At 45.8% G+C, this 16,700-nt stretch overlaps 1 protein-coding gene across 8 annotated transcripts in view; it reads left to right on the top strand.

Moving 5' to 3' along the window:
• Positions 1-16,700, top strand: part of ZSWIM8 (zinc finger SWIM-type containing 8) — a 134,715-nt gene that overhangs the window by 63,038 nt on the left and 54,977 nt on the right. For all 8 annotated transcript variants that reach the window (XR_004001200.1, XM_030568850.1, XM_030568851.1 and 5 more), the window contains 2 exons: positions 1,426-1,520; positions 16,192-16,364. Coding sequence is in view for 7 of the 8 variants with exons in the window: in XM_030568850.1 (XP_030424710.1) it covers positions 1,426-1,520; positions 16,192-16,364 (268 nt within the window). In the remaining variant the exon portion in view is untranslated. The remainder of the gene's footprint in view (positions 1-1,425; positions 1,521-16,191; positions 16,365-16,700) is intronic.

Genomic DNA, 16,700 nt, shown 5'->3' with positions numbered 1-16,700 from the left:
TGTATTAATATTGCTCCCATTGCAGTTTTATTTTTATTTGTACAATCCTAAATTAATCTGCGAATCTGCTGCCTTGTGTAACCACAATTTGAATATGTAACTAAAACTAAGTATAATGTGATGATCGTTAACGGAACAGTTTTTAAAACAGAAAATGCCTTAAACTGTGACTAACTAGTTTTCCCCAAAGAGGTAAAAACCATGATTTTACCTGGGAAAAAAAATCGCCTCTGGTAATTACTTACCATCCCTGGTAAAATGTCTAGAAATGTCAGTGATTACTCACAGGATCAGTTAGACTGAGATTAATTATTTTTGTAGATAAGGTGTTAGAGAAAAATGACCAAAAAGGATGGTCCCCCCCTTTAAAAATGAAGCAAGAATGACTTTCAGCAAAACCTAACTTAAGACCCAAAAAGAAGATGGTGTACAGATGTTCAAAAAATATAATGACCACTGTATTAACAAAATTGGAGACAGTCATTAACTGCCCAAAATATTGAAATTGCAACTACTGACCTCCTGGCTTTTTTGCCAGAGCAACATCACAACTACCATAAATTTGAAAGAGCGGTTGCATTCTAAATCCCTGTTTCATCCCTCAGCCCTGAAGAGTCATTCTTGAGAAAAGTATGAAATTTCTCATCCTTCATCCCAGCTGAATTTTTTTAAATTTAAAATAAAATCTGTGTAGTTGATTTGCATTAAGCCTGCATAAAAATATATATGCCTCTTTTATAGGATCAAAGCACTGTACAAACAATAGTTAATACATTTCTTTTTAAACTTAATTAGCTATGAATGTAGTTTTTAAGTGAGAAAAAGTGCTCTTCACATTTTGTGAAGAATTCCATTAACAAAATCTTAAGATTTTAATCTAAAGCTTAATTTGAACTGCTCATATAGTTTGTGAACCAAATATTTTTTCAGATGTGTTCAATATTAAATTGCTGGCCCAAATCTTAAAATACTAACCTCAGATTTTTGAGATGAGGGGATCAAATAACATTCCTACCCACTCACCTCAAATCCCTATCAAAAACAAAAGATAAAGAACAGCAGTTATGGAAGACTGATAACCAGGTCTGATAGTGCATCAGCTGGACCCTGTTTCTAAATGATGCATCTGTCTCTCTCTCATACAGGAGCACAGAGCCACTTACAATGGATCTTCACTCTATGGTGCTATGGAGGCAGAACTCTTTACTGCAGTCACTTATCTCTTGTGCCTCACCTACCCAAATAACCAATTAAACAAATTCTCCAAATTTCAGTTTGTGCCCTTTCATGTCTCTTGGCTAAAACTATCCTTATGAATTCAAAGAAGTGAACACTTGGTGCTCCCATAGGTTGGGAATGGGGTGCAGCTCTGCTTTTTTCCAGTGAAGATTGTGTTTGAAAGGGAACTATGTTTGCTTTTCTTAGGTTGTACTCCTGCCTGGCGAATGGCAGTGCAGATGAGTTCCAGCGGGGGGAGCAGCTGTTCCGGATGCGGGCTGTCAAAGACCCTCTGCAGATAGGTAAGAACGCTGCATCTGAGCTCCTATAGATATTTTATAATCTCAGATCATAGCTCAGACAAAGGAATAATGGTATGACCAGAGCCTCAAGATGAGCCTTATTTTCTCAAGGACTCTTTTAGTTTAAAGCCTACAACAGAGGACCTGTAACCAGAAGCATCCTGGGTTAAACTCCCTGGTGAGCCATGCACTTCTTCGCGTTGGAGCTCTGGACAAGTTAGTTTGCTTCTTGGAGCCCCATTAGTCCAGGTGGAAAACTGAGTGAAAAGCAGGCACTTCCCTGGAATTAGATCTGAACATCTCTTGGGGAAGTTTCATATAATGCATTTGTCTCCATGATGTTCTAATTCTTTATATATAAAGTTACTGATAATCTGGCTTTCTAATGGCAGGATGAAATTCATGCTGCTAGTAAAATAAGTGCACTGCAGAGATTAAATGTGCAATTCTGATGAATCCTTGCGTGCAGGTGAGGGCTGTATGTATGTAATTGTACTACAAGAGGGGAAGGAAACCTGGTTTTCATCCCCCTTTATGCTCATCTTGTACTTCTGCTTGTTACTGTAAGGCAAATCCTTGTTTGTTGCATTTCTTTACTAGGAAAAAATTACCACAACCCTCCTCTTTATAGACAAGACAAGAAGGAATATCAAGTTAGTTGGCCACAGACTGATTTTAGACAGGAAGAAATTAGGAGAAATAAGGACATTAAAATGGCAAATGAAAGAGCCAAGACAGTCAGATGCAGATGACCAAGGGTATGTTTACACCAGGGATCAGCAACCTATGGCACGCGTGCCAAACACGGCATGCAAGCCGATTTTGAGTGGCACGCTGCTGCCTGCCATGGTCCCGGCCCTCAGCCCCCCTGCTCACCGCTCTCCCCTGCAGAGGCAGGCGGCAGAAGCTTGGTCCTGGGCAGCCAACCTTCCCCCCTCCCCTGCTTCTTTCCCCAGCATGTTGCTTTCCTGCCCCTCCTCCTCTCTTCCCTGCACCGATCAGGTGATGGCCCTTGCAAGGGAGAGGGGGAAGAGTGGCAGTGTGCTTGCTGCTCCGTAGTGGAGGCAGAGAAGAGGTAGGGACAGGGCTTTGGGGAAGGGGGTGGAACAGGGCATATCCCTTCCAGCCCCCTGCCATGAGCTGATCAGGGCAGGGGTCTGGGAGCACCCTCACGAGCCGAGCACCCCAGCCCTCTGCCCTGACCCTTGAACGACCCCCCCCACAGCCTTCTGCCCTGCACCTCCACACACCCCCAGCCCTCTGCCCTGACCGCTGAACCCCGCCACACACCCCAGCCCTCTTTCCTGACCCCTGAACTCCCCCCAGCCTTCTGCCCTACACCCCAGCCCTCTGCCCTGAACCCCCCCCACAGCCCCTATCCTTCTGCCCTACACCCCAGCCCTCTGCCCTGAACCCCCCCCACAGCCCCTATCCTTCTGCCCTACACCCCCAGACACCCCAGCGCTCTGCCCTGACCCCTGAACACCCCTAGCCTTCTGCCCTACACCCCCCACACACCCCATCCCTCTGCCCTGACCCCTGAACACCCCTAGCCTTCTGCCCTACACCCCCCACACACCCCATCCCTCTGCCCTGACCCCGACCCCCCCCAGCCTTCTGTCCTGAACTCCCCTCACACACACACACCCCCAGTCCTCTGCCCTGACCCCTGAATCCCCTCCCATCCACCCCCGGTCTGGGGTCCCGGTTGCAAGCCCCTTGCCAGCCAGCGTCCCAGCCACAGGCCCCACTCAGCCCGCTGCCAGCGTAGGTGAACAGAACCCCAGGCTGGCAGCGAGCTGAGCAGGCTGGCAGTGTAAGATCAGCATTTTAATTTAATTTTAAATGAAGCTTCTTAAACATTTTGAAAACCTTGTTTACTTTACATACCATAATAGTTTAGTTATATAATATAGACTTACAGAAAGAGACCTTCTAAAAACGTTAAAATGTATTTCACGCGAAACCTTAAATTAGAGTGAATAAATGAAGACTCGGCACACCACTTCTGAAAGGTTGCCGACCCCTGGTTTACACTGTAATCAGAGGTTTGAGTCTAGCACTGTAGACATTCGTGAGCTGCCTTTGCTCTAGCTAGCTCGAATAATGATAGCAATGAAGCCTTGGCAGCATGGGCAAGTCGCTTGAGTACATTTCCCAAATCCCAAGTAGGCTTGTAAAATGTGTACTTCCCTGGTTTCATTGCTGCTGTGCCTGCACATGCTGCAGTTACACCTCTGATTGAAGTGTAGACATTCCCTTAGTGTTGCTGTTTCTGAAAGATGGGCAAAATCAGGAGGGGGCTACACATGCATGAAATGTAAGCTGCAGGAAGACTTATAGTGGCTCACACATCTGTTGAAGGTGTTGGTATAGAGGAGAAAGATGGGAGAAGGTGGCAACAAGGAAGGGAAATTTGTATAGAGCTGTTCAGTCTCACCATTGCTGACAGATGCTTTACCCTGGATGGATATGAAATGAACAGATTAAGAAGCAGAGGACCATCAGCCTGACAAGCTATTGAAAGGGAGCCACAAAGTAGGGGAAAAGAAACTGGTCTTTGAGATTTCTGACTCAGAGCAGAATAGCAAATAGGAAGGAAGAGGGATTTGAGAAAACGACCAAGGTATCTGGCAGGATTCTAGGGAATGTCTACTTAGTGCAACCCACGTGGGAAGAATCTCTTACATGCATGAAGTTTTAACAGAACCAAGGACAACTTCAGGGGTCTTGGTAATGGACTGAAACAGGGTCAGTGAAGGTGGCTCCCATTGATCAGGGAGGTGACATAATTTCCACAGTTTCCCCTGATTGTTTCCTCTATCCTGTAAGCATTACTCAGACTTGTCTGGGTTGAGTCTGTTAGCTAGTCTACATCCATGCCACGGTCTTTGTGAAACACTAGATAAGTTGCTCAATAGCACAGGCAGGATTGGAAGAGATTTATAGATCTGATGCCCGTAGCAGCCTAAAGGCATTGTAACAGCCCCTAATGGCCTTCTGCTGCTATAGACCTCATGGGCAAGTTGGAGGGTAGATCACAATGTTTTTTACATATAGAAGCAGCCTGTGAAATTGCCACTGCTCAGCACTCCTAAGGGATTTCAACTAGTCCAAGACTGACTGTAATAACAATAGTTGGAGCTTTAGGGAAGGAGGCAGTGCTTCCTCATATTTGCAGAATATGGGCTATCAACCAGGTCAGTGACTAATCTGGAGCTAATCAGTGGAATCGAGCCAAATATAATTCAGTTGAAGTTTGAGAGCACTTACAAACCACTAATATCAGGACTAAAATGCTGATAGGGCCCTGAAGAAAGAGCCGTACAATAGCTATTGGACTTCGAAGAAATGCAGAATGTGTTAAAATCAAATTGGCTGAAATTCAGTAATGCCTGGGAAACTAACAACAGAAAAGGACAAAGTATTTAATGTGGGGAGGCTACCATCAAAACTTGTTCTAGTAATAAAAGGGCAACAAGGAGGTGTAGAACAATGTTGGGAACCTTTAGGAAAGGGATGGATAATAAAACGAAAATATAATGCCACTATATAAATGCATAGTAGGCCCACTCTTTGAATACTACATGCCATTCTGGTCGCCTCGCTCAAAAAAAAAAAGTTTAGAATTGGAAAAGGGCAACGAAAATGAGTAGGAGTATGGAACAGCTTCTATATGAGGACAGATTAGAAAGACTAGCACCATTCAGCGTACAAGGGAGATGATGGGGGTGGGGTGGGAAATATAGAAGTATATAAAATCACAAATGCTGTAGAGAAATAATAGGCAAGTGTTATTTATTCCTTCACTTCATCATAACACAAGAACTAGGGTCACTCGATGAAATAAATAGGCAGCAGGTTTAAAACAAAGGAAGTACTTCTTCACACAGCACACAGTCAACCATTGGTGTGACTAGTATGGCCATTATGTTCTTAATGTAAAATTAACAAAGGACAGTAAAAATCATACACCAACTGGGCCAGTGGAGGAGGATGGAGAGGCTTTATAAAAGGGGGAGAGAAGGATGGCAAACTGCATAAGATAAAGTAAAGGGACTGTTCATCTCTATATGCAACTGGGCCTCTTTCAACCAGTTATGCACCTACCTTAAAGCCTCACTAAAATAAAGATATATCAAGTGTATTGCTTACTCTGATCCAATAGGCCAGTAACCTTGTCAAAGAACGAAATTAGATTGATTTGGCCTGATTTGTTCTTGACAAACCCATGCCGATCATTCCTATTGTCCTCTAGGTGCTTATGGATTGTTTATTAATTTGTTCCAGTATCTTTCTATGTATCAAAATTAGGCTGACCAGTCTATAATTCCCTGGGTCCTCTTTGTTCCTTTCTTTAAAGATAGGTTTTCCATTTGCCCTTCTCCAGTCCTCTGAAACTTCACCCATCCTCTTTGAGTTCTCAAAGAAATTACTAGCAGTTCTGAGATGGCTTCAGCTAGTTCCTTAAGTACCCTAGGATGAATTTTCACAGGCCCTGTTGACTTGAACACATCTAACATAGCTAAATATTCTTTAACTTGTTTTTTCCCTATTTTGTCTTGCGTTCCCACTAGCGATTAATATTTATTGTGCAGAGTATCTGGTCACCATTAACCTTTTTAACGAAGACTGCATCAAAATAGGCATTAAATACCTCAGCCATCTTAATGTCATCAAGTATTAGTTCTCCTTCCTGACCAAGTAGAGGACCTATGCTTTCCTGCCTCTTTCTCTTGCTCCTAATGCATTTAAAGAACTACTTCTTACTCCCTTTTATGTCCCTTGCTAGATGTAACTCCTTTTTTGCCTTAGTCTTTCTGATTTTGTCCCTATATGCTTGTGCTAATCTTTTGTATCCTCCTTGGCAATCCATCCATGATTCCTTTTTGATTTTCAGATCATTTAGAGAGCTTACCACACAGCTAACAACTGTGACAAAGTCGGGCCAGAGGGCTGCAAGAAGATGCTCATATTAGGTTGCAGGAGGTAGAGAGCAGCCTATGGGGAGCATCCACTGGACTCGGGGCTCAAATAATTATGGTGGGCAACAGAAAAATAATAAGGATGGGTGGGAGGGTCAGAGGGTCAAAACTAGTGACCCCCAAAGAGGACACCGAGCAGAGAATCCCAGACAGCGCCCACGGCTCCTCAAAGGTGTCAAGGAAGCCAGCGGATGCTGCCCAGAGAAACTCTGCCTGGAGACATGAACGCAGGGAGGACTGGCAATAGGCCCCACAGTTGTAGAGAATCCCCTCAGCCAACATTCTCTCCTGGTTTTATAGATAGCCACTTTGGCCATTGCGAAGAGGAGGTTGATGAGCAGGTCCTACAACTTTGTGGGGCCACAGATAGTGTGCATATATAAAGAGGTGGGGGGAGAAGTGTAGCCAACACATAAAAGGAGGTCCAGGAGAAGCCGGAATAGGAACTGTAACCTGATGCACTCAAGACAGGCATGCTCCAGGGTCTCCTTCATGCTGCAAAAGGGACAGGCGTCAGGGATGGAAGTGAACCGCACCAAGTGCATGTCCATTCTCACAACTCCGTGAAGGAGCCGCCAGCTGATATCCCCAGTGGGCCATGGGACTAGTTAGAATACACGCTGGCCCAATGGGGTTCCTCACCATCACTATGTGGCAACAGGCAGGTCGTGCAGCCGGCTCGAGGCATACAAGTGGAACGGCCTGGGGGCTTATGGGACAGGGGCCTGAGGAAAAGGTCTAGAGGGACCAGAGGGTGGGGTGGGCGGAGAGCATCCTCCTGTAAAACCCGCTTGTTAGCCCTAGAATGTTAAAGGCCCCTTTTCCTACAAGCTGAGAAGGGGTTACCTCAGGTCAGTTAGGGACACCTGAATCCAATTAAGAGCTGCCTGAGACCTTTTAAAATGCCTCCTCTGGTGAGAGCAAGTGGGAGGGAGAGAGAGAGATACAGGCTAGTGGCAGCAGGGAAATACCCTGGAGAAGGCTGAGAGGCTGTGCTTCTTCCCATAGGGGAAACCAACCCAAGTGTCTGCTAGGACAGACACCCCTGGGCAAGCAACAGGACAACACCCTGCCCCATTGAGAAGGCAGAGAAAGATATCCCCCTTTGTTTCCTTTTTGTTTCATGGCGGATCACCCCGTAGGCTGACCCCGAGGCCTACCCTGAAAATATGGCCAAAGGAGCACAGAAGAGGGAAGACAAACACTGCCCAGAGTGGGGCAGATTTACCCCAAGGTCGCCATGGCCAGAGGGGGAAAGGTGGCATGAATGCTTCCTTTCTAATCCCGTTTTCACTTGCTTGTAACTTTCCAAACTTCTGCCTTTCTGACTTGAGTCTATGGGACAAATAGAACCTCAGCAACACCAGTCAGCAAAATAACAACTTTATTATGAAGGAATAGACGCTATATACATAAGACATCAGTTTAACAACTGTAGTGGTCTGGGTTAAGATGCCTTAGATAGGGCTAAGAAACATTAGTGTGGAGTGTTCTGCCAGTGAGGATCACCCCACCACCTTAGGCCTTGGCTACACTTGCAGCTGTGCAGCGCTGGGAGTTACAGCTGTCTTCGTACAGCTGTGTAGGGAAAGCACTGCAGTGTGGCCACACTGACAGCTACCAGCGCTGCAGTGTGGCCACATTTCAGCGCCGTTGGGAGTGGTGCATTATGGGCAGCTATCCCACAGAGCACCTTGTCCCATTTTGGCGCCGTGGGTTGTGGGAAGGGGGCAGAGGATGCGGGTCATTCTGCTTCCTGTCCCAACGCCCCGTGATGCATCGCTTCACATCCCAGCAATCCGTTTTTCCGTCCACGTTTGGCGCCATCTTGACTCTCTCAGTGGTTTCTGTGCAGCGCGATTTCTGTGGGAAATGGAGCCCGAACTGCTGAGGAGTGTGCTGATGAGTCTCACCAGCACATCACGTTTGGCAGTTGAGCTATTCCTTAAGATCCAAAGTGGTGAGGAGTCCGACGATGATTGCGAGTTGCCTGACGCATACGACGCTAAATTTCTTGTGGCATTCACGGAAATGCTCAGCACCGTGGAACGCCGCTTTTGGGCTTGGGAGTCAAGCACTGAGTGGTGGGAACACATCATCATGGAAGTCTGGGAAGATGAGCAGTGGCTGCAGAACTTTTGGATGAGAAAAGCCACTTTCATGGGACTGTGTGCTGAGCTTGCCCCAACCCTGCGGTGCAAGGACACGAGATTGAGAGCTGCCCTGCCAATGGAGAAGCGGGTGGCTATTGCAATCTGGAAGCTTGCAACTCCAGGCAGCTACCGATCGGTCGGGAACCAGTTTGGAGTGGGAAAGTCAACCGTTGGAATCGTTTTGATGCAAGTTTGCAGGGCCATTAATCGCATCCTGCTAAGAAGAACCGTGACTCTGGGGAACGTGCAGGACATTGTGGATGGCTTTGCACAAATGGGTTTCCCTAACTGTGGAGGAGCGATAGATGGGACGCATATTCCTATTCTGGCACCACCCCACCTAGCATCTGAGAATGTTAATCGGAAGGGGTATTTCTCTATGGTTCTCCAGGCGCTTGTGGATCACCGTGGGCTTTTCATTGACATTAACACAGGCTGGCCTGGAAAGGTGCATGATGCACGCATCTTTTGGAACACTGGCCTGTTCAGGAGGCTGCAGGCAGGGACTTTTTCCCCAGACCGGAAGATCGCAGTACGGGATGTTGAAATGCCCATTGTGATCCTTGGAGACCCCGCTTACCCATTAATGCCTTGGCTCTTGAAACCGTATCCTGGGAAGCTTGACGGGAGCCAAGGACCGGTTCAACTACAGGCTGAGCCGGTGCCAAATGACTGTGGAGTGTGCTTTTGGCCGTTTAAAGGGGCACTGGAGATCTCTGTATGGGAAGCTAGACTTGGAGGAAAGCAGCATCCCTGTGGTTATATCCGCGTGCTGTACCCTCCATAATATTTGTGAAGGGAAGGGTGAAACATTCAGTCAGGCATGGACCTCTGAGGTTCAACGCCTGGAGGCTGAATTTGCACAGCCAGAGAGCAGGGCTACTAGAGAGGCCCAGCACAGGGCTTCAAGGATTAGGGATGCCTTGAGGGAGGAATTTGAGGCTGAAAACCAACAGTAATGTTTGGTGCCTTGCACGGGAATAAAGTGCAGTGGTTACAATGTTAGTAGGAATCTGTTTTTCCTAAGCTGATTTGCAGTGCCTGTTTCTTTCCTGGGCTAAGGTAACTTTTTACTTTCTGGAATAATAAAGACTGTTTTCAAAGCCAAGAATTCATTTATTGAAAAGAAAATAACTTTATTGACAGACAAACAACATTTTGGGAACCTAAAAGGGCAGGGGGGTGTGGTGGGGAACTGTACAGTCACAGGTTTGAATATGTCATGTCTGGAGTGCTGTGCAATGACTGCTGCACTTCAGGATGCCTATACTGCATGGTGATGGGGGTTGAGTGCAGAGGGTAAGGGTCTTAGTTCTCAGGGCTGGTTGGTGAACGTACAGGTGTTGGAGGCAGCTGGTGGTGGTAAGAACCTGGATGCTGGGGAAGGGGGGTTTGAGCTGACATTGAGGCACAAGGGAAAGAGCTTTGGGATGAGGGGCAGGGGGGCCAGCATGGTAGTGCTCTGCCTGCATGGCTACAAGCGCCTAGATAGAGTCCACTTGGCGCACCAGGATACTTATCAGCTGCTTTGAGCTTTTCTTCCTGGCCACTGCGTTTTTCTAGCGGATCCTGCTTTCCCTTTCCCTCCAGTCCTGCAGTTTTTGATTCTCTCTGGCGGAGTGATCCATAACTGCTTGCAGCAGGTCGTCTTTGCTTTTTCGCGGCTTCTTCCGGAGGTTTTGGAGTCTTTCAGCCTGTTGATAACATGGGCATCCGAGAAGTCAAGGTTGCTTGTAGAAAGGCAAAAAAGGCAACAGTTAACAGAGGTAGCATTGTTTATATCACATCAGACAGTTATTCCCACACAGTGAAGGAGTTTACAGTCTTCACAATAGCATAATTTTCCCGTGTCAAAGAGAGCACACATAACCCACAGGAGCCCCGAAATTGTGAGTAAGGGGGACTGATTGCTTCTGGGCTGTACTGGGGTTTCTGTGCGTTGGGGAAAGCAAGCTGCTGCCGGGGGCACCTGCACTGAACAGTGTCCCAACATTTTCCGCAGGAGTTGATCCTGCAAGATATCTCGCTGCTGCGGGTCACCTGGGAAGGGGGAATGATTGCTTCTGGGCTGTACTGGGGTTTCTGTGCATTGGGGAAAGCAAACAGCTGCAGAGGGCACCTACATTGAACAGTCTCCCAACATTTTCCACAGGAGTTGATCCTGCAAGATATCTCACTGCTGCCGGTCACCTGGGAAGAGCGGGAGGGTCTTCTACAGCAATGCGGATTCTGCCTTGGCCCCTGTGCAGCTTGCCTGTGCGCAGCAATGGTCCCCCCACCCCTCGCGGCACAGTGGCGCGGATGCGTTAGCCTGACTGGGACAAGGACCACAGTGGCTCTCCCAATAAACTTGCGCAAGCACATTGCCCACGCTCTGGCAGAAACTTTTGAAGAGATTACCAAGGCCGATTACTGCGACGTGATCGACCACATCAATGGGCTATTCCACATCTAGGCATACATGCATGCAGCCCTAACCCTCCCTCTTCTACTGAAATATTTCCATCCTGAAAATAAAAGCCGCTTACTGGGATACCGCTCCTCTGCTTGTCCTTCACCAAGTACCGGCTGCTGTGACTGACTACCTTTCTCCTGGCTTGAGAAGAGCTCCTGGCTGCATGCTTCCTGGGACTCCGGGGTGTCTCCCCCAACCCCAGTACCCTCACTCTCGGTTTCCTCCCCCCTCCTGCCTCCCCTCCCCCACTTTGAAGTGTCCATCGTGGTCCTCGGATTGGCAGTGGGGTCACCCCCAAGTATTGCGTCCAGCTCTTTGTAAAAATGGCAGGTCTTAGGGGCAGCACCAGAGCGGCAGTTTCCCTCACGGGCTTTGCAATAGGCACTCCACAGCTCCTTCACTTTAACCCTGCACTGCAGCGCGTCCCAGTCGTGGCCCCTTTCCAGCATGGCCCTTGATATCTGCCCATAGGTATCGTAATTTCTGTGGCTGGAGCGCAGCCAGGACGACACAGCTTCCTCCACTCAAACACTGATGAGGTCCAGCAACTTCCCATTGCTCCATGCTGGGGCTCGTTTGGCACGTGGAGGCATGGTCACCTGGAAAGATTCACTGATTGCACTCCACACCTGGCTGAGCAAACAGGAAGGGGATTTTTAAAATTCCCGGGGCATTTAAAGGGCGGGTCACCTGAGGCCAGGGCAGTAGAGTTCGAACTGATGAGCAGAGTGGCTGAAAAGGCATTCTGGGATACTTCCGAATACCTCTGGAGGCCAATAACAGCGCTTTTGGTGGCCACACTGGCGGAGCAGCGCTGCATCACCAGTGCTGCAGTCATTATTCCCCAGGCAGAGGTTGAGTACAGCCAGCGCTGTATCCAGGGAGATACAGTGCTGGATGTGCCTTGCAAGTGTGGACGGTGTGTGAGTTGCAGCTCTGTAAAGCCACCACCAGCGCTGCAACTCTCCAGTGTAGCTAAGCCCTTAGCAGTCAAATTTGAAAGTAACTCGATGGTTTGGTGTTTAGATATTCGGAATGATCTTCTTTGGTGTCAAACTCAAAAAAATGCCACATGATCTGCATACTTGTTGACTGAACACTTACGCACTTTCCTTCATAACTAGCTTGCTGGAGCCATTGCATTTTTGCGGGGATGGCAGATAGCCTCCAGTTTCTTGTACCTGATTTTGGAAGTTATGAATGTATAGGAGTATATAGCTCCTTGTAATGTGCTCTTCTGGGGATGTGTAGAAAAATGGCATATTAACAAATATAGGAGTAAAGTGGAGAGCGAGAGGGAGAGAGACAGTTCTTTGTGTTTCTACAGCCTTCTAAAAGGTGCCCAGCTCAACCAGGTGTGCAGTGGGCATGCTTTCTAGCAGAGAGGGGAGAAATCGCAATTGTGATGCAGTGTGATCTTCTAAGCAAACGGATGGGTACAATAAGATTGATCTCTGAAATGGCTGTTGAATGTTTAAGATACTACAGGACTTTCCTCCTCCCTTGCTATTAGAACCATTCTCCCCTCCCCAAACTTCTGTAAGTGATCTTTCTTCATATACACACAAAGTGTCACTACAAGCTCTTGACATGAAGGTGTTACCATGTCCGTCCTTGTTCTCTGGAATTCTTCTGATGGCTCTCCTGGCATGCATAAGCTGAGTATTGCTGCAGCTCAGACTTATTACATGCTTAATTTTTGTTGTCTCTGCTGATATATTTCCTAGAGTAGTGAAGAGACTATTTGAGCTGTAGCATCCAAATGTAGAGCATAAATTAGACTTGTAGCTGGTGATGAGCGGTAATTTTGTGGTGAATGCTTCCTTTCATTTTGATTTTGTTTCACATTTTTCTGCCGCCTTAGTGATTGGGTGGCATTCAAATGCATTAATCACCCAGATCAGGAGGAGGATTTGAATCCCAGTGCACAGCAGCAATAAAAAAGATAAACAAGGTACTAGCAAGTTTGTTTTAGCATAGAGATTAAGTACCAAGCAAGAGGTACTACACTGTATATGAATTGTTAGAGAATATTGTGTACAGTCGTCATAACAGTCTTCATAACAGTCTTGTAAATCATTATACAATTTCAATAGCCTGAGTGTGCAGTCTGCTTGCCCACCCTGACACTAATGCTTCTGGGAGAACAATTTTACATACCTGTCCAAAAATACAATTTTTTTGTCATCCTAGGGCAGTGAATGTGTCGGAATCTTCAAGGCTGAATATTATTATTTTGGAGGTGGTGCGGCAGAAAAGAGCACAGATACCAAGTCTGAGGAATTTAATTGAGGCTACATTAAAGGAGTTGAGACTGATATTCATTGCTAAAAAAGGATATGCCCAGGTGACAGAGGTCTTCAAGAGACATTTGAAAAGGATTGACATGCTTTGTTAGCCTTTTCCTGCTCCTGGCATTTAAAATGTCTCAGTGAGTAAACAGTATTTGTAGAGGAAGTTGCCTTATGAAGAGAATGGGTATGCACTGTTGATTTCAGTTACAACACAGAATACAAAGTGTGCAGTTCTCACTTTATATTATTTTTATTACAAATATTTGCACTGTAAAAATGATAAAAGAAATAGTATTTTTCAGTTCACCTCATACAAGTACGGTAGTGCAATCTTTGTTGTGAAAGTGCAATTTACAAATCTAGATTTTTTTTTGTTACATAACTGCGCTCAGAAACAAAACTTTGTAAAACTTTAGAGCCTACAAGTCCACTCACTCCTACTTCTTGTTCAGCCAATTGCTAAGAAAAAACAGTTGGTTTACATTTACGGGAGATACTGCTGCCTACTTTTTCTTTACAATATCACCGTAAAGTGAGAACAGGCGTTTGCGTGGGATTTTTATAGCTAGGATTTCAAGGTATTTGTGCCAGATATGCTAAACATTTGTACGTTCCTTCATGCGTCAACCACCATTCCAGAGGACATGCTTCCATGCCGATGATGTTCATTTAAAAAAAAAATGCGTTCATTAAATTTGTGACTGAACTACTTGGAGGGGAGAATTGTATGTCTCCGGCTCTGTTTTACCCACATTCTGCCATATATTTCATGTTATGACAGTCTCGGATAATGACTCGGCACATGTTGTTCCTTTTAAGAACACTTTCACTGCAGATTTCACAAAACTCAAAGAAGGTACCAAAGTGAGATTTCTAAAGATACCTAGAGCACTCAACCCAAGGTTTATGAATCTGAAGTACCTTCCAAAATCTGAGAGGGATGAGTGTGGCGCATGCTATCAGAAGTCTTAAAAGAGCAACACTCCAGTGCGGAAACTACAGAACCCAAACCACCAAAAAAGAAAATCAACTTTCTGCTGGTGGCATCAGACTCAGATGATGAAAATGAACATGCATCAGTCCGCACTGCTTTGGATTGTAATTGAGCAGAGCCCATCATCAGTATGGAAGCATGTCCTCTGGAACGGTGGTTGAAGCATGAAGGGACATATGAATCTTTAGCGCATCTGACATGTAAATATCTTGCAACAGTGCTATGTGAATACCTGTTCTCACTTTCAGGTGACATTCAGAACAAGAAGCGGGCAGCATTATCTCCTGCAAATGTAAGCAAACTTATTTGTCTGAGCAATTGGCTGAACAAGAAATAGGATCGAGTGGACTTGTAGGCTCTAAAGTTTTACATTGTTTTATCTGTGAATGCAGTTTTTTAATCTAATTCTACATTTGTAAGTTCAACTTTCATGATAGAGATTACACTACAGTACTTGTATTAGGTGAATTGAAAAATACTGTTTCTTTTGTTTTTTATGGTGCAAATATTTGTAATAAAAAATAAATAAATATAAAGTGAACACTGTACACTTTGTATTCTGTGTTATAATTGAAATCAATATATTTGAAAATGTAGAAAACATCCAAAATATTTAAATAAATGATATTCTATTGTTTAACAATATGATTAATCGCACGATTAATTGCAATTAATTTTTTAAATTGTTTGACATCCCTAGTAAATATGTAATTGAATTCCTTCTATGTTTTCTCATGGAATAATTAGATTGATTTATTTTTGAAAGGTCACTGGAATTTCTCTTTACCATTTATTTTAGTTTCAGACAAGAAGATGCTTTAGTGCCAGAGAATACAAGTTATAAAAATAGAATATCTACAAAATCACAAGGAAGCATGGACTTACTTTTAATCCTTCTGGAGCAATAATTCCTGGCTTGTTTGGTGGTTTCTGTAGTGGAATAAGTGCTAGCAGGCAGGGCTGGCTCCAGGCCACAGCACGCCAAGTGCGTGCTTGGGGCGGCATGCCACAGGGGGTGCTCTGCCGATTGCCGAGAGGGTGGCAGGCGGTTCCGGTGGACTTCCCGCAGGCATGCCTGCGGAGGGTCTGCTGGTCCTGCAGCTGCAGTGGACGGACCCTCTGCAGGGACGCCTGCGGGAGGTCCACCGGAGCCGCGGGACTAGCGAGCGGCAGAGCGCCCCCTGCGGCGTGCCGCTGTGCTTGGGGCGGCAAAATGGCTAGAGCCGGCCCTGCTAGCAGGTACTCATGCATAACACAAAGCTGCCCCATTTTACTCATTTCATCATTCTGAACTTCGATCTGGTTAGAAGTTTTTTCTTAGAATCATTGGTTTGGCAGTAGCATCTGAGGGTTCCTCTAGCTGATTCATCTTCAATATAGCAGGGCTGAATTAAGTCATCCTGTACCATGCCTAATGCAAGTGCCTAGTCCAGCCTTGAACATCTCTGCTAATAAAAGTTCCACAATTTTTCGTACAAGCTTGCCTGGCTTTCCTTGACTATAGATTAACATTTTAGATTAAAACGGGTATTTCTGAATCTCTTGCAAGGTATAGATGACTTGCTTCTAAAATGTGATATACATCTGACAGCCAAATGGGAAGAGCCCGGTGCTGGAAACTTAACAAGTTGCTGTCCCAGTGTGATTGCTGTTCTAATAATCAGAAGAACTTTACTGTTTAACATTAAAGTACAATGTTAAAATGCACACGCACAAGTGTTCCTTTGCATTCTGCACAGTGTCACACACTGATGCGCAGGGGATAGTAACTTTGGCCTATTCTCTCACAGGTTTCCACCTGAGTGCCACCGTGGTACCTCCGCAGATGGTGCCACCAAAAGGTGCATACAACGTGGCAGTGATGTTTGATCGATGCAGGATCACCTCATGCAGCTGTACCTGTGGAGCTGGAGCCAAGTGGTGTGCCCATGTCGTGGCCCTCTGTCTCTTCCGGATACACAACGTAGGCCTTTAAATACAATTCTGTCAGTCTCTATGTATCCTCCTGTAATGACTAGGGGTTTTGGATGGAAGCTCCATAACGTGACCCCTGCTTGGTTCTCTCCAGTGAAGTTATTCTTGACTGTTCCTTATCTAAGGACATGACAGTTGTGAGTCATGCAGCTTTTGAGACTGGAGTCTTTGTATGGTAATGCAGGCCCTATGCATTCACAGTTTGAATCTAAAGTTGATATTGTGCATCCCACTGTGATTAGATAAGATGTCTCACTCTGCCCTGTTTAATGTTTCCCTAATGTTTCTTCCTTCAATCTGCAAAGGGTCAGCAGTGGAGTAAATC

The sequence above is a fragment of the Gopherus evgoodei genome, chromosome 7, assembly GCF_007399415.2.
Source record: "Gopherus evgoodei ecotype Sinaloan lineage chromosome 7, rGopEvg1_v1.p, whole genome shotgun sequence".
Taxonomy (NCBI): Eukaryota; Metazoa; Chordata; order Testudines; family Testudinidae; genus Gopherus; species Gopherus evgoodei.
The sequence above is the reverse complement of the archived record's forward strand: the minus strand, read 5'-3'. Positions and strand labels throughout refer to the sequence as shown.